The sequence below is a fragment of the Zophobas morio genome, unplaced genomic scaffold, assembly GCF_036711695.1.
Source record: "Zophobas morio isolate AGI-343-1 ecotype UQ-CSIRO unplaced genomic scaffold, CSIRO_AGI_Zmor_V1 ptg000014l, whole genome shotgun sequence".
NCBI lineage: Eukaryota > Metazoa > Arthropoda > Insecta > Coleoptera > Tenebrionidae > Zophobas > Zophobas morio.
In genome coordinates this window covers 1,591,065-1,615,087 of record NW_026972119.1, presented here as the reverse complement: position 1 = coordinate 1,615,087, position 24,023 = coordinate 1,591,065, and the positions used below count along the sequence as shown (strand labels likewise).

The 24,023-nt window shown below is 32.8% G+C and overlaps 1 protein-coding gene across 3 annotated transcripts in view; it reads right to left on the bottom strand.

The window, feature by feature from the left end:
• LOC135129140 (lachesin-like) overlaps window positions 1–24,023 on the bottom strand; it is a 344,494-nt gene that overhangs the window by 128,992 nt on the left and 191,479 nt on the right. For all 3 annotated transcript variants that reach the window (XM_064056231.1, XM_064056232.1, XM_064056233.1), the window contains exon 3: window positions 3,660–3,867. In XM_064056231.1, coding sequence (XP_063912301.1) covers window positions 3,660–3,867 — 208 coding nt within the window. The remainder of the gene's footprint in view (window positions 1–3,659; window positions 3,868–24,023) is intronic.

The window sequence follows — 24,023 nt, the reverse complement described above, 5'->3', positions numbered from 1 at the left end:
TCCTTGCTTTTATATTGTCTATAACGTTTTTGAAGTTAATTAAGTTCTGGTCTATATTCATTTGTTCGTTCAAGAATTTTTTTACAAATTATTGGTCAACACAACTGAAGACTCTAGAACGCGATTCCAAATTCATCTAAAAGAACCCATGATGCCATCTTAAAATTTGGGTAACTAAGTACTACAAGGTAACAATGGAGGAAAATGGAGAGGAAGGAAGAACAGATTAGTCAGGGGAAGTAAAAATTATTATAGTCTATCCATGCTAACCAGGTCAAAATATTTACCAAGAAAAATAAAAGTGAGCATATACCAAACAATCTTTTTAAATCTCAAACTTACGCAAACGATACCTCGGTGCTGAAGAAATCACAGAAAGCAGTTTTAGAGAAATTGAAAAAAGAGGGGAATAAAAATTGAGGAGGGGTGGAAAAGAACAAACAGGGAAATTACAATTTCATACAAGGAACCATATAAGTACGTCTACTAAGCTACAGCGACTGATATGGCTGGGGCACGTAGAGAGGATGTGTAGCGAAAGAATGCCAAAAATGATATATTACTCAAAACGATTCGGAAAGAAGAACAAAGGAAGGCCATCGAAAAGAAGGTGTAATAGTGTGATAGTGCGACTAATTCAAGTTATATTAATAATAATGATAAAAAAAGCTTTGATAATTTGACTATTGCTATGTACGTTAATTGTTTATCTAAGCAGTTAATTATAAGGTGAATTTATATTTCGTAGCTAATACGAAGAAGTACGTCAGGAGGACGTTATTTTCCCTGTGATTTTTCGGGTAGTGACTAGTTTTAGTGTGGTTAATTTAGCTGCTTCTGTGATATCTGGGGGCGTACAATTTTCAAGATCTTCTTCCTCTTCAAAAAAAACACCTTCACCAACACAAACACACAAAATTTAAATCACCGTGGAAAAACTCAAGATACATCATTTTCAAAAATGACGGGGGAGCGAACAAAATGTGGCTTTCTGATTGGATGACAGCCAATTAAGCAAACTGTTGCCTTCTACATGGCTGTGAAATGTTCTGTTTTCTTTATCAAAAATGCATTGGAAATACTGCATTTTTTAAATACAACTCGAAAAGAACTTTGGTACCTTCAGTAAACGTGTTTTGAAACTTGCAGCAAGCGAGAATTAGAAGTTGCAAATGGTACTTTGAAATTAAGTATTTAAAAAAAGAGTATTTCTGTAAGAATTCCTGGAGTTCAGATTTTGACATGGATAGTAAATATTTCAGCATTGTATAAAATCACATTAATTAATGCATGGTGTATGGAGCACTGCCGTAGTTTAAAGGGAAATATGCTGTTTGTTGACGAATAAAAATAATTTCAGATTAAAAAGGACAGTTTTGCCTTTACTTTTATACTTACTTGACAAGTAACAAAAAAAAAATCACTTGTTAAAAAATTTCAAAACATATTTGATATTTATAGTAATATCAATTTTTGTGTATTATATATTGTTTAAACGATACAGTGGTTTTGTGATTTTGACTTCTTAAACTAATACCTATCGCTAAAGATAATCCGGTTTTGTTTAGAAGCGTGCCAGCGAAATACAAGAAAGAGCTTCTATTTAAGTTTGGGATAGTGTCATAGAATTGCAATCCGCTGCATTTTTCGTTGGGAAGGTTAGTGAAGGAATCAAAGTCGTAAAACCATTATATTTCTTGTGCCATGATATGGGACGGGCACAACAGGTTTCAACCTCTGTCTAATCGTGCTTTTCATAAACAAATAAATAAATTAATTAAATAAGTAATACTAATGACATTGCTAGAAATGGTAATGCTGTTATATGCTAACGTTAAAAATCAAACATAAAAGAGTTCTCGAAATACTGTATGATACGAGTAAATAATAGTAATTAATTATTTTAAAAAATACAAACATTCGGGAAAAAAATATCTACAAGAAAATTTTAGTGAATCTAATGACTGAAGTTAAAATTTTAACGCTTACAAATGTGAGATGAAATAAAATTTGTAGCAAAATTTACAGCAATCATGTACCGATTTTTGGATATTAGGAGCGATTTAAATCAAATTAGCAAGAACGCCGCGACGTCTGACGTTTAAAATGCGTCTCTTTCGAAATATAGATACACGCTGCCAGTGCCGAAACTAGCTATAGGCCGAGTAGGCCCTTGCCTAGGGGCGCCAACGGCAAGGGGCGCCAAATTCGTCCAAAAATTATGTTGTATAGTTTTGGAAATTTCATTGTACCCTATAAAATTTTATTGGCAATAACGAAATGCACAGTAGTACAATAGCAAGAGATATTTACAACTTAAGTTGTCGCGTGCCGGTAATCCCCAGATGTTAGAAACCAAAATAATCCAGGTCCGGGCTGGGACCATCGTTATTTATGAACAGAAATGACCATTATTTTATGAGTACAACTATCTGCCAAATATTCTCAGACAAATTCTAGTGAACTGGTGTGAGCCATAAATATTTCTTACCATTCTACTACTGTCCGTCTCGTTATCGTCAATAAAATTTTATAGGGTAGAATGAAATTTCCAAAACTATACCAAGAATTATGTCATATTAATCTTTTTTCATTTTGAACGGAAGCTCAGAAACATGTAACCGGTGCGACAGGTTTTTTAATGTTGGTTTTATTTTGAACTTATACATATAATATTTATAGATTTATACATATTATATACCTATATGTATAATCTCGAATTTTTTTTCTTTTTTTTTATATTTTATCATAGTATCTGTTTTTGCATACTTATTAAAAAATATAAATAAAACTGTTCTGTAAAATTGCATTTTTATGTGTAGGGGAGGGGCGCCTAACGCAAGGTTCGCCTATACCTAAATATTCTTTGGTTTCGGCACTGCACGCTGCCAACTTAAACGAGAAGTGAAGAGTTGATTATTATCGTTTTATATCAAATTTGATTAGAGTTACTACAAAATTGTAACAGCCTAATGAAGAATAACTCTGATTTAACAATTTCTTTCCATTTCAGGACTCTTTGCACGCATGTTATCTGATATTAAGGAAATATGAGAACTATTTAAAGTAGAACGAAAATTATTCTTTTATTATAGTAATATTGAAACACAATCTGCGAGCACCAAATTCACAAAGGGCAATTAGTTGAGACGTTAAATTTTAGGAACTGTTTTAGTTCGAATGAGTCTATTACGTTAATCAGATATAAAGAACTCAAGGTAGATTATTTAATTCTTATCCTTAAGGTGTAAGATAAACTGTACCTATGGTAGAACTTACACTTAAGTAATATGAGATAGAATAGTTACAGTCTTTCGTAACTATATATTTATATTACATATGTAATTATTTGCGCTCTATTTCCATCGAAACTTTATATTTCTGTCGGCGGCCATTGTTCCGATTTCGTCGCACCATGTCATCTACACGCACCTCGATGAAGGTGATAATCTCTACTGAAAATGGCGCTTTAAAATGAACCCATGACGTAGATGAAACGATAAAAACTTGCCTGCAATAATTTTTCTTTACATAGTTTTGCTTTAAAAGTTTTTCGTTGGGGCGTGTGATCACATGATTGATAGTGATATTGATAAATTGTTATCCGTTTCCTGGCGCGACATAAAACAGATTTTTATGTAAAATCGAAGACGACTCACCGTAAACGTCCAGACACCCCTGTTGAATTTTCATGATGCTGGTGTTGATCTGACACATGTAACAGCCGCGGTCTGACTCTTTCAATTGGCGAATCCGGAGCTGCCACGTTCGGAGGTTGTCGTGCGTCACGCTGATTCGAGAATTGTGAGTTACAACTTTCGTGTGGAGGGTCAAGATTGTTTGGTCTTCGGCTCGTACCCATGCCACCTAGAAGATAACGATTTCTTTTTTAAAATTTAGAACGTTAGAACTGATCTCAAGTTATTTAGACAGTACTTTCCACGCCCCTGAAATACAGGTCAACAATTACAGATTCTTCGAAAAATTATAAAATTAATTTTGCAAATTTTTTAAGTTAAAAACAATACAAAATTTTATGATGACGTCACCAACATTTTTTCAAGGACACATATACCAGTTTGGCTATTTGGAATATAGTAGATACTAATAGATAATACATATAACAGTACATATTATATTCCCAAATTTTCTGAAAAATGGAATGAGCCGTTTCTGATTTAATCAATAAAATAAATTGAGCCCATTCATTCTTTTTTTCACCCTGTATAAGAAATTCTAAAAAATATGAATGCAATAATAAATCGCAAGTACAGAATTATCATATTTTGTATAATTTAGGATTTGAGATGACGTCATCGATTTTTTAGGGGACAGATATATTTTGATTACAAATTTACAATGTTTATGATACCTGTAAAACAAAATTTCAGAGCATTTGATTTTGCAGTTTCGAAATTAAATTGCAAAATATTTTTATAAAATTTTTATTATATTTCAAAAAATCTGGATAATGGTCTCGGATAAAAACTCAACTCAAGGCACAGAAGCATGCTAAGTGTATGCTTCAAGTGAGTGTTTTAATTACAGTTTTGTGATGACTTCATTTATGTCAGGACACATACATCAATCTGGATAGATGCAGTGTAAAACTAATAGCAATACGGTTTGCATAAGGCATTAAGTTCTTGCTGTCGGTCTATAACGCTAAAATTCAGACGTATAAGTTGTGTTGGTGATAATTTAGAATGTGCAAACTCTTAAGACCTAATTGCTTAGGTTGAGAGATCACATGGTCGGATGAAGGGGAACTCGTGAAAACAAAGTACTGACTTTTCTTTCGGAGATTAATTATCCTTAAACCAGACACTCCGGCAAAGTAGTCTAGAGGGTCTGGGTTCCTTCGTCCTTCGTCACTTGGCTCGCAGCGGGCTAAATCGATTTATATATGAGGGCTGCGGCCGGTACGTTTAAGAGTGAGGGAGATCTATCAGTTCCACGAGCAGGTTTGGGAACTAACTACGGTATGCTTTATTGTCATTTCAGGTCCTCTGATGTAACGATTGCCGACCTAGGCACTATCATTGTGTATAAATTACCTTCCAAACTTCTTCATAAATACCTATACCGATCATTCGAGCAAGCACAAAAAACTACATCTCCTGCACGACTCGCAGCACTGACCAAATTGCTATTCAAAGTCATCATACCATCCACAAATATTCCACTGATACCGGCTAAACTGCCGTCCTAAAGTTCCTAACGCAAACTTAAACATTCACTCATTGCACTACTTGCTTTATCCTGAACGGTCTCCGGCTCTCTAGGATATGTAAATAACACGGTAAGGTGAAGCCACTCTGCCGTCTTACTGCCACCACATCCCAGACGGAGTCACGACGCCGCTCCCGTACTTTGACCAACAATGTTAACTCGTCAACCGACGAGTTGACAACTCAATACAATAACAAGCTTTTAATCTTATCTATCCTTACGTACTCTTATTTCTTTTGATATTTCTTTTTCTTTTTCTTCTTCTCTCTAATTTTTCATTTCAATTCCTAATTACTCTATTACTCCACACAAATATTGAAATAATTTCTCTGTCACAGATGTCACGAAGTCACTCCGGACAACGACAAGGAAATAATCAACACCAGAACGGAACTACATTGAAAACGGGACCGAACCCGGACGGACCTCGATTTGGAAAGACAAGCGCCACTAACAATACCCAGGGGACCAAAACCTCCGCTTGTGACTTTATAACGTCCGACAAAACTAACATTGTAGACCTAATAAGATCCCATATTAGTTGCAAAACCTAGATTTGGGTTTAGACCAAAATTTAAAAAATATAAATTAAAAAAATTGGTCGAAGGCTATTTCGACAGAACTTCCCTCCCCTCTAGAGTACAATAGTATCCAGCTTTTTGAAATATAATAAAATTTTATTTTGCGAACTTTATTTTTTTTTGTGAGAATCCCTATAAGTTATTTATGCATCAAGGGAACAAACCGCCATATTAATTCTGAGACTGTAAGTGATGCCCTCGCTCCCTTCGGTCGCTTGGGCATCTTCAGTCGAGGGATTAAGAAAGTTTATTCCAGAGATCCATACAAAGCTTTCCTCCCAACCGGTTAAATTAACAATAAATTACAGTTTGGGCTGACAGTTATCAAGGAAACGAGTTTGTTGTGTGCGAAAAAAAAAAACATTCGAAATATTCAATTGTAGTTAATTTTCCATTAAAAAATGGAAAAAATGAACATTGGAGAAGAGTTTGATATACCTTTGGTCATTACTGCAAGAGCTAAAGATGTAACGTCCAATTTGCTTCTGGAGAAATAGAAAAATGTGTACAAAATTTGGTATTTCACTTAAATTGTTTTTACTGTATTCCTTAGGGAATAAAGTACCACTTTATTACCAAAAACGTGGACATGAACTATACCATTTTATTTCCGGCTAAGAGAAATATATGTATGTAATCGTTTTTAATTTTTGCGACCTTTTCTGTTAATTTAATCAAAATGAAAGTAAACTTTCGGGGGGTTTTTTAACATTAAAACGGTTGCAAGATTTTATAGCATTCGGATTTGCAGTTCCTAATTTAATCAATTAAATAAAATGTTACACAATTTTGATTTTTTTTAAATCTGATCTCTCGGGGAAAAAGTCACATGGATTCATAACCTACATGTGTATGACTAAGGTATTTTATACAATTTAAGACCCGTTTACTATGTACGTCTTTGAAGTAACCGTAAGTATGATATTCATAATACACATATAAAATTTGACAACAATCGGTCCTGAAGTTTTGAAGATTATTTGTCTAACAAAAATTCACACGGACGGCGGATAGACAAATAGACAGATAGACAGATGGAAATGGGAGACCTATTTTTGTATTCTACATGAAACGACGAGGAAACAAGGAAGTAGCCATTCTCTGGATGCATCTTCTTATTACAATATTTCCTTAGAGCTCGAGAAGTAAAATTGAAGACAGTATTTTAAATTATCGCGTTAAAGTATTTTTATCGTTAATTGAATATTATGCTATACTTTAATATATTTATATTTCTCGAATATATCGAGTTCAAAAGAGTTTAGTTGAGCACATTGGAAACTGAATTTATTTTATGTTACGCATTTTCTCCCTTCCGACGCACACTTAACTGCAGTCTTACTTTCACAATTAAAAATTTCTAACTGCTTCAATTAGTGTACATTTAATGTAACGTTAAGTTAAACATATAAAAAAGTCGACATAAATAACATGTAATTAGTTAATCAACAGCATACCCCTTGTATGTATGTCACACGATTTTTATTGCTTGTAACGTAAATACTGGCTTTAATCAATCATTTAGGTTTATGCATAATTGATTACTCTGCACACGCTACATAATAATACACTCACACTATATTGCGATCTGAAGGTTCTCTAAATGGGGGTTGTTTAGAGGTTGAGGGTTGGATCAAGTAAAATTTTTATCCGTGTTTGGATCGATTTTGTATGGCGTGGGATGGCAGCTGTCACTACTAGAATGAGCTATCGAAGGCAGGATCCTCCGCGGTCATGTTCGCTGTATTTTTAATTTATTAATTTCGCTCCGTTAATTGTGCTCGAACTGATGTTCTAGTAAGCAGCTGATATATGTGACGGGTTTCTACGTGGCATTCTTTCGATGTAGGTATAAACATAAATAAACACTTCAGATTTGTGTTACCTGGTGCTGAAGGATATCTTATCCCGTTGGTTGGCTACGGGAGTGTTATTTATGCCGTTCATTTTTACTTCACAGAGGTTATCACAAAACTAAAACCGTAAAATCAATTTTATAATTTTTTAAAGAGTTGGATTTCTCGGATTATGCTTATAGCCTTCGACCAGTTTTTTATTTATCAAATTAAGAATATTTTCTAGAAAATGTGAGAATACTGACGTCTTTATGCAAACTAGTATGGACCAATTCCGTAATCTGCAATAATACCAGCCCATACATTTATGGAATAAACATTTTGAAAATGAGCTGTTCTGATCCAGTGTGGGTTATTTTGGGAGTAATAGTAACAGCTGATTAACAGCCCTGTTATTACCAAATCTTGCTTCATCGCTGAACAAAACTTTGAATAACAAATTGTGGTGCAACTGTAGTTGATGTTGCATAAACTTGCAAAATTGTATCCTTCTGAGAAAGTCTTCTTCCTTTAGATCTTGTACTAATGTCGTGTCATAAATCTTTGGCTCACGTGCGGGTCATTGTCTACGGCTTCAATTACACGAATTTAATTTTCGACACCAGTAGCGGTAAGTCCTCTATCTTTTGATTCATTCGGCCAACTTTGTCTTAGCGTTAGCTAAAGATTTGGTCGGATGGATTTCGCCTATCGGGATATCTTCTTTCGTAGAGATTTGCTGTTGCAACGGTATTTTTTCCGCATTCTCCAAAAATCAAAATCATACCTATCAATCTTTTCATCGTTCGTGTATTTAACCCTCATCTTATCGCGAAGACTAAAAACTTATCGAAGCTCAAAATTGAGAAATAGAATTATTGCGAAAGTCAAAATTAACTACTAGGTAATCATGTTTGTACATTTTAGAAAAATAAAATATAAAAAGAGTTACATATGGGATATGTATTTTGTATTGCATTGAAATTTGGTCAGGGTCCCGTTATTTATTTTAATACTCACCCTGTACATGTGTACCAGATAAAATTGTTATACTTTGATAAAGAAAAGAAATATTGACATTCTATAAACGCCAATGATTTTAGTTTGAGGAGGCAAGCTTATTTTAACACTACATCGTAAATATGACCCATAATAGCTTCGGAGTCGCGGCGCCAACTATATTTTTATTTCCCGAGCGTAAGCTAAGAAAGTGTTGTAATCGAGTCCATCGGGTGATTGGCTACTTTCATGTTTTGTGTGCTACTTTCAGTGTTATGACTTTTGGAGCACGAAAAAATAGATTTTCCATTTCCGGATGTCTGTCTGTCTATCTATTTGTTTGTATGTTTGTCTGTCTGTCCGTCTGTGTATTGTTTCAAAAGCAATAAAATTGTTGTGTTCCATCATAAGAAACTTAATATTATGTCTCTTATGATAATGTTTATATGATAATGTTTAACACTTTAGTAAGATCTAGGTTGAAACATTGCCCCTCCGTCTGGTTCTCCTATTACCAAAACCAGATCACAATCCTCGAATAGATAGATTCAGCGATAATTTTTCAAGCATTACTTTTATATGCTAACCCGTATACTAAAAAGTGAGTTGAATTTGAAGTATGAGACTTCACACACTGACATCTTAAATGTATTCTAAAATAGAAAAAATGACGTCGCAAAATCGTCATTCAGGAATTCAGCGAATAAAACCAAGAAGCAAAACATGTTGAGAGCCACTGTCATACTTCATGGTTCAATACGACACTGTTGGGAGCAATGATTAGTTTTTTTTTTAATGTTATTAATATGATGGACTCTCCATAGCGTTGCTTTGATGAGATCCCAAGGTGTTAATTTGATAAAAAAAAAGCAAACACTCTAAAACCGTTTCACTCTCAATCCGTTCCTTCGATTAAATCAGCAATTGTGGCTTGCGTTTCTTCAAAATATTTGGATGCATTTAATATGCAAAAGGTCCATTAAAATTTGACAGTACACACCTCGCCTGTGTATACAATTTTTTATAAGAGATTTTCATTTAGTGAAAGATATCACTTGAAAATTTGCTGGAATAAGATAAAACCGTTCCAAGTTTTTAAAAAAGTGAAATTTTAAATAAGGCTATTTCGTAAAAATTTAAAACTTGGTGAGTGATAAATCCTGTCAGGATCTTTTCCTGCAAGAAGCTCTTTATTAGCTTTCCTAAGATGTTTAATAACATCTGATACGCTCTTGTTTCTAGTCGTACTCGTTTTACGCTTTTCGTATTCGTATCTTCACTTTAATTAGCCTCCTCCATCTAAATTTAATTAGATCGCTTTTCGAAACAAAATTTATGGAGCGCTTAACAAAGCGAAGCAATTTTTTCGACTTTCTCCAATTCAGAATCTACCATCTCGCACAAACATCAAAGTAACGCCTTCTCACCACTAGTACATCCAATTTTTTGACGCGTCCGATTTTTCATTTGCTTCTTATTTCCTGAGTCCGGAGATACTAACACGTCAGCAGACAAATCATTTCCTGCGACTAACTGGGAAGTTGGTCCTTGAAGGACCTCCCTATCTTATCCGGCGTCAGAAAGGACGAGAAAATAATTCATGGCGGTGATTCAAACTCGGACGAAATGTAATTAATTGGATATTAAAGGGAAATTAAGGGAGGACCCGTTGTTTGTACGACTTTAAAATGCAAATTGTGTTTAATGGAAACTATTTGTAGTCTCCTTCAGTAGCGTTTGCATATTTATATGAAAATCGTAATTGCGGCGAGATTGTATTAAACGCGTCGGATTAAAAGATCAAATCCTGCTAAAGAGAGCTTTGTTGGGATAGCATAATAGGACGTTCTAGGAGGAGATGCTTAACGCCCATCAAAATCGAAATGTTCAGCAATATTGCGTTGTCGTATTATTTCTTTCCTCAATTCTTTACAAAGAAGGATGCAGAAAGGGTGTCTGAAAAAAGTTATTGTCTTCCTCGTAGAACGACGTTTTTTAAACTAAACATATTCTTTGCATCAGGAAAGTTAAGATCCAAAAGTGCAGCATTGTTGTGGTAATAGCGCTTTTCACCCACACGTTTTAGGTCAGAACGTTAATCTTTTAGGCGCTGCTACGACCGTCTGTCTTATATTCACCCGCTTCTTATAAATAATGCATTCTGTTTTATGGTTCTGGAATTTCATCGATGTGAAGGTGCTCTGATTCGTTGAGCGGAATAAAAAAGTATAACAGGTGGTCAACGGCCCTAGAAAAAATAAAACCGGAAAATGAGTTCGATAAGTTTATGGCTTTCAATAGTGCACGGACCAGGATTAATTATTATTTATGTTGTCATTATTGCATCCTTTGTATTTTAAAATACTGTAGAAAATTTACTTAGCATGGCAAATTATATAGAAAATTAAGCGGTAGTTAACAGTAAATATATATCTTCAGTGATGTATTATTTGCGAAGACTAGCTTAACTATACACAAATACCACTTTTATATTTATATTAGTACATTATACCTCCTTAGTTAATGGTGAACTCATAAGGGGAATCTTTTCTAATTTATAGATCAACAGTTTAATTTACTCATTATTATCATTATTCAAACTACGGACACTTATTTGGAAATTCGTCCAATATATCACTTTCTCGATCATTTTAAGCCGATTAGTTTAAAGGCAGCGCTTCAAAAATAATAAAATATTAGGAGTTTCAAATAAATTAGTTCTTCCAACCTTCTCTAGTCAGAAGAAAAAGACTTGTAACTTACAAGAAATCTGATACGACGTTGTAGTGAGTTAATTATAAATTTATCTAAAAGTTTAAAGTGCCAACCTGTTTATTAGTGAAGTGAAATTTAGCTCTTCGCATTAAGAATAATGCAGATGTTTAAATATGTAGACGCAACGCTAAATGGTTGTTTGGGGAGAACCTTTTAGTTATAAATACTTAATATTGTGGAGATTGAAATCGGAAATTGGGATAAAGTAACATTTTTTGTATTTTATATGATACTAATATGAATTTTAATTATATTGGAAAAATCTAAAGTAAAATTAATTCATACTTTGTGAGGCGACGTTCTGACGTAATTTTCAAGAGGAATTCTGACGTATTCGGAGAAGGTTATTGATGTTCTGAAATGTTATTGTTCTTGCGTGATTGTTCAGGTTGATTTAGAATTCTCTAGTTAGTTATCTCCAGCACAGTAAAAAGCAATATTCATCATGATGTTCACAATCAAAGCGAAAACATGACTGTTACTTTTCGTTGTCTTCTGACATCAATATTCGGGAGCTAAAATATCCTTCGTACGTGTGAATGTGGAGTTTCTCCGTTAAGTGATCCTTTATATTATTTTTCCTAATGGAATATCTTCGCCATTTATCATTAAGGAAATTCTAAACTGTTTTTTTCCGTTCCATTAAGTTCCTTTTGTTCTTTTATGGGCTCAACATTTGTAATAGTTTTCTAACGAAAGCTAGTCTTTTATTACCATTTTAGTAACATCAGACGAACCATTATTTTTCCACTAAACCAACCGCCATTACCAAGTGAAAAATCGTTCCATAAAAAAATCTAAGAATTGTGCAGAAAAGACAGGATTAATGGAAAATGTGCACGTCTTGAGTACGCTAAATACATACTACTTACTTAAGCAATTTTTTTTTGTTGTTGTTACCCATCAAGCATATAATGAATCAAAGTTTTTCGAGATAATTGGCGCTGCGTTAATCGACCTTAACGCCGAACCCCCCTTACTATATGTAAAGTTGCAGCCGCCTCCGTTTATAATTTAAATTGCTAATCAGTTAAAAGGAGGTGCTGTTCATGCAGCATCTAATATTAAACATCTGAAAGGATTGTTATAATCAGGTTCTTTGTATTCTAAACTGTCAGAAAACAGCAAAATAGTTTCTGCAAGAATTTTCGTGAATACAACGCTTTCCTGTGAATTCCGGGCAATTAAAGGAAGACGTTTCGAAAAAACCGTCTGACGCTACGCCATTATACTTTCATTCGTAATTTTCGAACGGGAAATTGTCAGTTTTTCTTATGGATTTGCCAAATCCCTCGTTCTTGCCGCGAATAGTAGACAGCAATGTCAATAGGGGAATATTCTGGGATATTCGCGGTTCAACAGCCTGAATTTCTACCTTTCCTGTTCGCCGGCGATTATCCCTGAAATCCTATTTCGATCGTTTTAAATCCTTGCAGGAACCGTGTTGAAGCATTTTGCCAAATTCAATTAAGACCTTTAAATTGTAACAAACTGTCTCGGAAGGTACGGCCTACATCAACGAGTTTGTATTTCCGCACCAGTGGAGATACAACGCTTTATCGTTAGGCGGAGGAAAATGGGGGCTAATTTATTTATTCCTCTGGTGGAGGTTGAAGGGAAAGTGGCGATGTGACACCTAAAATCAATTTGCATTTTTTAAAATTATAACATTTGAAAACTCAAAACGCTAAAACCCTAATACATTTTTATTCATGAATTTCATTGATGTAGATTTTCACGAAGTCAGTGAGAGCTCAAAACTTCGCCTGTTCATTATACAAAGGCAGTTTTGTTGTCAAAATTATCATTGTGTTGTGTTCACTTTATCTACATTTATGTGTACAGTGTGAGATAAAAGTCCTAGTTGGCTATCATTAGTTACAAATATAAGGATATTTTCTGTGTTCAAAAAAAATGTTCAAAAGTATAATATACTTCCTTGTCTCTGAATTACAGGTCAACAATTCCAGAAATGATAAAATTTTATTTTTTTATAGTAACCCTTAACAGTTAAAAAAATTGTTCGAAGGTTATTTCGACATAACTTCCCTCGCTCCTGACGTAACGTAGAGGAAATCCAGATTTTTTATTGACTTATAATATAAGATTTGATTTTGGGAATTTTATTTTTTTTTTATGATAACCCTTACAAGTCAAAATTAGATATGTATGTAATATGAAAGTAAAAATGAAAAAGTTGCCATGCTTATATAACTTCAAAACGTCTGCTAGTCTTCAAAGTATTCAGTTTTGCAATTCTTGATTTAATCAAAAAAATAAATTGACTCAGTCATTAATTTTTTTGGGACACTTTGTATAAGCAAATCTAAAAATATTAATGCAGTGATAAATCACTAGGATACACTCATCGTATTTTGCACATTTAAATGTCGCCTCAAAATATTACTAAATAAATAAATCCTATCTTAAGATTTTTGAGGCGACGTCATCAGTTTTTTAGTGGGGAAGAGCAAATATATCTTGGTCAAAAATTTAACATGCTTATGATAATGTAAAACGGTATTTTAAAAATTATTTATTTTAACTATTAATTAAAAATTTTCAGAAAAATGAGGAGAGCCATTCATATTTATTCAATAAATTAAAGTGACTCATTTATTCATGTTTTTGAGTCACCCTACATAAGCAATTCTTAAAAATATAAATGCAATGATAAATCACAAGGATCATACTTTGCACATTTTAGGCAAGATTTATTCGGCAAAATTTTGAGACGACGTCATCAATTTTTTGGAGGGACAGACAGATATATTTTGAATAAAAAATTACCATGCTTACAGTAACTATAAAACTTCTGCAAAATTTCAGAGCATTCGATTTTATAGTTTCAAAATTAAATTGAAAAATGTTGTTATAAGATTTTGATTTTTTTTTAAATCTGGATATCTCGGGTAAAAACGGATTCATAAACCACACGTGTAGGAGTATGTTATTTTATAAAATGTAAAACTCATTTCCTATGTACAGTTTTGATGTGACGTCATCACATTGTTGGTGGGAACGATTAGACAAAATTTGGTTAGAGTTTTACCATGTACACTAACAAAAATCGACACAGACGGTGGACAGACACACAGACATACCGAAATGGGATATCTATTTTTTCGTGCTCGAAATGTCATAACACATCGATAAAACATGAAAGTGGCCAATCGCCCGATGGACTCTATTATAGTACTTCTTTAGCTTATGCTCGGGAAGTAAAACTACGGTAATATAAACGCATCTATTTATTTGGAAGAAGTACGTAATATTGATATGTATAGTAAAAAGTACTAGGTTCAAAAACATCGAGTAGTAGCTATAATACAAAACTGAAATAAAAATATCTGAAAATACTGCTGTACGTATCTTAAAATAATTAACTTCTAATAGCCATGAAACTTGTTTTTAACGATACTCAATACTTTGCATAAAAACTTTATATGTACTATAAACTACTGTTTAGATAAATGAAGTCTTAAAAACCGATTTATTAAAGAAAAATTCTAATGCCATTTTCAGTTAAATCCAAAACACCTGTAAATTTGTCAAATCTGATTAATTATCATTTATTAAGGAAGAAATAAAAAGGTTAATTTTTCTCACAACGCAAAAATTTAAAAGCAGTACTTTTTCAAAATTGAGGTCTCATCGGGCATTAATAATTTACAAATGTTTTTTCGAAAAACGAATGTGGACCGGGTAATTTTATTTTTACATAAACGGTTTATTTCGCTTATAATGTACCTAGTCCAAATGACATCTAACATAATTTCAAATCACCTAATTTTTAGTGGAAACCATTGCTACTGCACGAATGTAAGTTATGGACGCATTAATAATACGGAAAAGCTAATTTCTGTTTATCGACGTTTCATAAATTCTAGAATATGAAAAAAATAGATCTTCCGTTTTTGTTTCTTTGTCAACTGTGGTTTGACGTGTTTCTATCTGTTGACAATTTTATTAGAAACTAATCTTCGAAACTATTTGACAGATGATTGTCAAATTTTATTTAGATTGGTTTTAAGAATACCATGTGGATGGTAAACGTTTATAAAAATTTGTCTGTTGTCCCCCACCAAAAATGTGATTAAGTCATCTAAAAATTTTGGTAAGTAAGTTGCATTTAAAACATGCGAAATAATAATAACTTGACCTTATTTTTAACTTGAGCATATATTTACGTTTAACAAAAAATTTAAATTATTCAATTTATCTTAAACATTACGACATCCATGAAGCTGAAATTTTTTAATGAACTTAAGATGATCATCAATTTGGTAAATCGTTAATTAGAATTTATTTGTTCATCCTTTCCAAAAATTTGATCGTGTCATTTGTGGTTTATCAATGTCTCCATTGTTTTAGAATTGTTTATACAGGGTGTTTCAAGACAAGAACTTTATTCGTTCTTCCCAAAACTTTGATTACATTTTTAATAATAATTGATTTATTAACGGATTCGCCATTGCACAACGTGTGGGTAATTACATGTTCAGTGCCGTACGCACTGAGCGCTTAAATACAAAACTAGACACATTAAAAAGGCTAATGTCACAGCGGTATTTATTTGCTAAGTTCGACAGTCTAGGAACGACAGAGTTTGAAGAATAATTTGTGCGATGAAATGGCAGATTTGGGTTTCTGACGTTCCGAGCTGGAACATTTAAATTAAATAATGAATAAAAATTGGTACAACTATACATATTATTTAAAATCTTGAACATAAAATAGAGGTCGAAGTAAGTTCTACGAGATTCTAAGAGAGCCAAGCCAAAGAATTGTAGGAGATTGGCGTAGTTGTTTGTTTTAAAGTCAACATTAAATTTAAAACTTAAAAATTTTATAAAAGGACTCTGTATATTCTCAAGTCTTTGAATCTTAACTAAATGATAAGACCAAATTACTGTGCAATATTCCAACACGGAGCGTACAAGAGAGCAATACAAAATTACAAAGGTCCTACGATTATAAAAGATAGTGCCCTGTCGAATAAGAAGACCGAGCAATTTATTTGCTTTATTGGCAATATTGTCAATATGGATATTGAAGTCCAATTTGGAGGAGAAAGTTACGCCTAAGTCATTTATTGAAAGGGTAGTTTCTAGTTTTCGATCTTTTATAAAATATATTGGAGAATCTAACAATTTTTTCGTGGAAAATCTAATAGCTTTACATTTTTCAATATTTAATTCCAAATTATTAGAATCACACCATTCTACAAATTTCCCAAGGTCCTGTAACATCAGTTGAGTTTCGAATAGTTTACGTCATTAATGAAAACCAAAAATAGTAGCGGTCCGATGTGTGACCCTTGTGGCACTCCAGAAGTTAGATATTTTTACTCTTTGCAAGCGACCTGTCAGATACGAGTTTATCCAAGATAATATGGGGTTACGTATACCTAAGTTATTTAGTTTATTGATTAATAGCTGAATATTGACCCTATCGAAAGCTTTTTTGATATCTGTATAAACACGGTCAACTACGTAACCATTTTCAACATTTTTGAACAAGTAATCCGTAAAGATTGTGAGGTTAGTATTGGTGGATTTACCAGTCATGAAACCATGTTGTTTCTTTATTATTGTACCTTTAACACAAGAAATTAAAAATGGTTTATTACTTTTTACTGAAATTCTGGGAATACAATAATTTCGTTATTAGTATTACACTGTACATATCCAGATTAATATATGTATTTGTTTATACTAAAATATTGATGATGTCATTACAAAATTTTGTTAAGAAAAAAGTGTGCTCGTTTATCTGTAATTTAGTCATATTAAGAAATAAAATTCGGGTGATCAAATTTTATCAATTATGTAGGAAAATGCATTTGTTGAATAGAAGTTATCACACAATTGTATTAAGGAAATCTTATTTTCTGCTGAAACATGTGCATAACAATTAATCGTGAACTGTACAATAACAGATTTTTAAGTATGGAGGTCAGTCTGGACGACAGCGTTTCTCTCTTCGGTGAAATGTGCAAATACACTGTTGGTAGAAGCATGGAACACAAATTTCGAATTTCAAGTACTTCCTTCAGCAACACATGCCTGTTGAAGCGTACAACAACCCCTGAATGGCAACGTCCGCACCACCAATATTCCATTTGTTATAAAATTTTCAACCGCTCTCGTTCCAATTATTTCTTTTTCCGCTTTTCTGCAATGGCACTGTCGCTTTATGGATGTTGGTTTAGAGTAAATATTGGTCCGTCGAGTGGATCATAAATACAAAAGGGAATCGCACCGTGGGAAAATCCCCGATGTGGCGCGCTATGACATATAGAGACGGTCGAAAACGGGAGTGGACACTTGTGACAAGCTCAGATTTATTATTTGAATTAGTGTCCTGCGGCACGACAGATATAAGACATTTATAGAGGCGAAACATAGAAATTGTACAACGTTACGTCAACCTGTGTCCTGTTCACAACCCCTTTGGAATTTCTACAATCGATCTCTCACTCACTGTCCAATCTCTCACACGCTCTACGTGTTCTTAATACAAATTGATGGCAGAACCTGTTATTGCTTTCCGGGTTCTGCTGATTCCTGCAACGTATGGAGGATGGGATATTGTTTAATACTTAAGGAGGTTTGTGTTTACGTTTTGATTTAAATTATTTGAATGCCATTGCAAGACCCGTTTTACAAAATTTGCGTTTTTGCTTCTCGAAGCAAAGCTAGAGAAATAGTGTACCTATATATAATAGGATCCATCTGATGTACACATAGCTAATTTAATGTTTTTAGACGTTTCATGGCTTGTGCAGTAGGAAAATGTCGGTCTCATACTTTCGTTTGTCGATCACATATTTAGTATAAAAATATATTGTAAAGTAATTTTTCACTATTATAGTGAATATGTTGAAAAAAATTCGAAGATTAGTAGTTTATTGTGAACTCACATGTGTTGTTTTGGCTGTTAGAAACGAAATGGAAAGGTGTAGAAACCAATAAGCGAACAATACGACAAAATTGAGCTTTTTTTTTTAATTTTAATTTTATACCACTCTTTAAGCAGTGAAGAATATTGTAGAAATTTTAGCTGATTATTAAGAAAATCGTCTGCTTGTTTATATAATAATAATAGTAAGAAATAAAATTCGAAGAAACAAATTTTATAATTTAGTAGAAATAGTATCAAAACTCGCTGTGAATTTATTTTTATCTTTTCGGTTCCTATGAACTGAATCAATATTATATTGTTGTAACTATAAAACTGTAAACTTGTGTTTGTAACGATGTGTAAAATATAATAAATAAAGATCATAAATAAGTAATAAATAAATAAAGTGGTAAATAAAGATTAAAATCAGAAACATATTGCAAGCTTATTGACAGCAAATATGTATGTGTGAAAAAAGCAGAGGAAAAATAAAGATTAAAGAAGCTGTAAATATTTATATTTGTGGCATGTCAAATGTAGAAACAGTGTCCTTCTAAATATCTTTAAACAGAAATGTCTTCGTTTTCGAAGCACAACCAGCGGACTTTGCAGAAATATTTATTTAACAATTTTTGATAGCAATAAACATCTTAATTTTACTATTAGATTTTTTTAATCACACTACTAAAATTATCAAAACATGCTATCCTTATCAACATTTATTTATCTAAGGATTTTATTCTAATATATGTGTTTTATTATTGACAAAAAAATTGGTGAAAAAATGGACAAAAGGCTGATCCCTAATTAGATTAATCTTAGCAAGAATGCTCGCATATTAAGAGATGATTTTATAATTTTATCATCTGAATTAGACTCATTTAACAAATTTCCAGACCGCTTAACGCAGCCCTATTCTCTCGCTGAAATATAAATTTTCAAAGCTCGCTTTGACTTATGATAATATGGTAGTTATTCTGCAGCGCCATTGAACAATGTGGAATATTTGCAAATACACAGAGTCCAGAGCTATTCCTATTTTAGGGCATTACACGTTTAAACACATTTAACGTCAGTGTTTACGAAATATGATATTAGTTAGTCGTATTTTTTATTGTCATTTATCATGTTTTATTGTCAAAGTAATATGACTGTTTCTAACACCCCAACAATTTAGAAATTATTGACATATTAGCAAATTACATTATTTACAAATGTAACTAAATGTTAGTTTCTTAATGAATGTGATTTACACCTTCTTGTTTATTTTTGTAATGTTACATGAGAGGAAAATATGGAAAATAACCCATGGGAATAAATAGATTTGGCATTCTCGCTATTCCAGTGTCATCCTGCCCTATTCTATTTCTAGTTTTAGTAATGGTCGCTTTTGAGACAATTGTCAACAACAATGTTAATAGATTTCGGTGGACGAAGGGTTGGTGTCTAACTTTTGTCATTTTTTCGTTTCTTAATAAAATTCAAACAACCAAGAAAATTGTGTATGCTGTCTAAGGTATTCATAGCTGATAATGCTGGAAGTCCTAATTTTGAGATACAGGAATTACGTACATTAATTCTGAAATTAGTGAAAGTAACAATTTTATCTCGAGTACAAATTAAATAATTGAAAATAAAACACAATTTAATTGCAAAAACTTAAAGGTTTTATTAGTATTTGTCAATATTTATCCAATTTGACCATTCATGCAAACTTAGACAGAACTTTAGGTATTATTAGGTATCCGTCTATCATATTTATTACATTATATATTTAATATGATGTCCAAATAGTTCTTAGGAAAGGAAATATGTTGTATCAATCTGCAAATGCAACTGTTTTTACAAACTCCAGTCTCTGAAAGCCGTCTGCCGCAAGTCGTGGGAAGTTTCAGTGGTGGACTCCAGAAAAACCTCGAAGGCAGCGTTCACGATTTTTGCAGAAGAAGCGTGCGGTTGTTTAAATAGAGATCACTGTCGGGAGCAGGCTAGTTTAGTCAAATCCACAGTCGATTAATGAGTACGAATTAAGTTGTGTCAGAATTATTCGCTGTTATATTTTCGCTGTGTGTAAGTCGTATAAATGTGTATTACTGAAGAATAAATTGTCGAGCTTTATCCACGCCCATTTTAATTACCGAGAAACGTAACACAATTTGTACATAAAAGTTAATTCTGACGTGGAAATATTTAGTGGTGCTTCAAAGATGATGAAAGAAGCAATTTTACATGCCCGACATTCATTCATTCATTGAGATCATTGGAATGCTCACAATTAAAATATGCAGACAATAATTCTAAAGTGACTTTTCTTTACACCACAATGTAAGCTAATGCTACTTTATAATAAACGCAAATAGACGTTTTCAATTTGAAATTAAGAAACGTATCATTTCATCATAAAGTTTATTAAATTATATCAAAATCAAATCAAAAAACATAGATTTTGAAAAAACTGGGCTTTTTCCATTAATGGATACTAAATTACATTCTCCAAATTATTTTGAATATCTCAAACCAACCATTATGCGGATGAAAGTAAATTTAGTTCAAATTCTACAAAAAAAATCTGAACAGGAAGGTGATGTAATTGGTTCTAATCTCGGTTCCAATACTCCCAGTTTCCTCAAAATGAACATAACTTTTATTTTTATATGTGATCTCAAATTTTTTAACCCCACAATGTAATCCAATAACGACAAGGAGTTGCTAATTTACCACTTTTTTTAACAAAGGGAAAACTTTTGTTAACTATGTATATGCGCACAGCGCAGATCAATATTCTTCCATCCAATGATAATTATAGAATTCATTTTCTTGAAAATTTTATTGTCTATTCTTGTATTAAGAGGAACTAAACTCATTTAAAAATGAAACTTGTGAAACTGGAAATCTTATAATCAAATTTACAACGATTTTCGGTCATATCATTTATTTTTCAAATCAGTTTTCAAGTACCTTGATCATTATGATAGGTGAGTGAAATATTTAACTGGAGTTGAAATTTAATGTACGATTAATACCTAAATGTGAGCATTTTATTGACTGAAGTTGATCAGGTGATTGAATGATTATTAAATTAATGGTGTGGTTAAGTGCTTCTGTTAAGCAGGTTTCAATATTTCATTGCTTCTATATTAAATTTCGATGAATATAAAACTTGAGTATTAATAATTGACTAATGTTGTATTTCATTCTCCATCCAAAAATGGAATAATATACCCACAAGTTGCGTGGTCTAAAAAAAATAACTTTCGTACATTTTCGGTTAAACCGGAAGTGTAAAAAAATTGAAAATATTATGAGTAAATACTTTTATTTTAACTATATAGTTACAATGCGTGCAAAAGTTCAGTTTTTTTTTAATCGTTCCGGAAATTGCTTATCATGTATATATATTTCCTTTAAAATCATTATTATTTAAGTGATGCTCTCTTTCATTTCCACTGCTGACGCAAATCTTTATAATGTTATTAATATCAACATGTTTTTGTGTAATGAATGTAATGGAGATTTAATGTAAAGTTTCTCAAGATTTGATTAATTTATATATCATATTTGACACCGACATTTCTGGCACGCAAAAATTACTGAGCTGCGTTATACCAAAGGATTGTGGGTTATGTTTTTTTTTTATTATAAAATTAAATTTTATAATTTTGTAAAGAAGGGGGATTTGTTGAACTATACTTCAAGGGTCAGGGAAGTTCTGTCGAAATACCTTTCGACCAATTTTCACTTCCCAAGCTAGGGAAGTATTGTCTATCGGGCGGTTCGCTAATTTTGTTTTCATGACTCCTAGAATACGAAAACATAGGTCTCTCGTTTCCGCCTGTCTGTCTGCCTATCTGTCGTCTACCATTTCCCGTCCGTCATTTGACCGCGTCTGTGTCGATTTTTATTAGACAGATAATCTTCTAAACTACCAGATCGACTGTTGCCAAATTTTGTGTGTATATTGGGAGTACCGTGTAGATGGGAAAACGCTAATCAAAATTGTATGATGATCCCCACCAATAAATAATAATATGGTATCATCTTTTACAATAGTAAATGTTATTTAAATTTTATAAAATAACATAATTCTCCACTTGGCATTCAGGTTTTTGCAAAAAAAACTAGGTTTTATAACATTTTACAATTCAATTTTGAAACTGCAAAAGCTAAATCTCGTAAACGTTTGAATGTTATCGGAAACATGGTAAATCGTTAAACAAAATTTATCCTTTACGACCCCCTAAAAACTAATGACGTCATTTCAAAATTTTGCCAAATACTTATATCCTATCGAAAATGTAAAAAATATGATGGGTCTATACTCTATACTTGTGATTTATCATTCCATTCATGTACTCCTAATATTTCCTTTGCCTTGTACGCGAAGAATTGATCAAGGTAAAAATATGGTGGAACCATTTTGAGAAAACTTGCCAAAGGTAAGTTAATTACAAAAAGGATTCGTATTTTAAAACGATTATGTGGATATTTTTTAAAAAGAATTATAGAGAGTTCCACAACGGCTCATAAGATTTTAAACCTAATCTATTTTACGGTCCCCATTTTTAGATGATTTCGCGCATTTCTTCTACAACACAATAAATCGAAGAGGTTCGATTTTTCGAAGTTTTTCCATCATTGTTTTTTTATGATGTGCAAGAGAAAACCAGACAAAACAATTTCTGCGCTATTATAATAAAAGGATATTCCGACAACAGAAGACAGTATCAAATAGACGAAGTAATTATTATCCTTGCGGTTTGCTTACATGTCGCTTTGCCGTTCACCACACAAGCTTCTGATACTAGTTTTCATGTTGTTCACTTTGTCTTTGTCTAAGTCATAAAGCGAACATCACGTTTCATCTCCGCGATAAGTTTCCCGGAAAACACCAGATTATTATCGGTAGTCTGTACAAAAGCACGTTGTACACATTTCCATATAGCAAATAAACTTCCACAATACCCACTAATGAAAACGTGTAATGTCTTTTCATATCGGAATCGCAGGAACTTGTTCGAAACCGTACTCCACAAGCTCTACTGTTTGCAAAATTCTTCACAGTAAAAGCGTCCCTGAACGATTGCTCAAAAATGTCACGACATCAAATCACTTTATTGATAAGGTCATTACGGAAAGGAGCATCTTTGCCAGTTTGGCACCCACGGTTTTTTACGTTCCCTAAACATGTATAACATATTCCCCTGGGTGCCGTTCTAGGAAATGACGTGCACACGGAAGTGAGCGAGCGACTGAAGCAAAATGGCTGGTATAAAATGTGTCAAGAATAAAAATTATCATAACGGTTATTCAACATGATGAAAGAGACGTGAACACTGTGTGATGGAGCCGAAACTGTTCGAGAAAATGAGGACAATCGAACAATTTGAAACTGGTTCTGTTCAAGTATGGTGGATGCGCCGGGGTAATAATAATTTTGCTGTAATATATTCTGATGCTTCCTACTCAGTTGTGTGGACTCTGTTGTTTTATTGTAAATATAAATTACTACTACATAACAATATGTGTTCGGGACAATTTCCAACGGGTAATTTTAGGTTCTGTGATTATTTTCTCGCATGTTTTCCTGTCGCAAATTGGTCTCGGAAAGGCATTACATCATCTAAAATGTACACGGCCTCGGGAAAGCCATTTATAAAAATCAAATTACACAATACCCTAAAAAAGTTTGACAAGC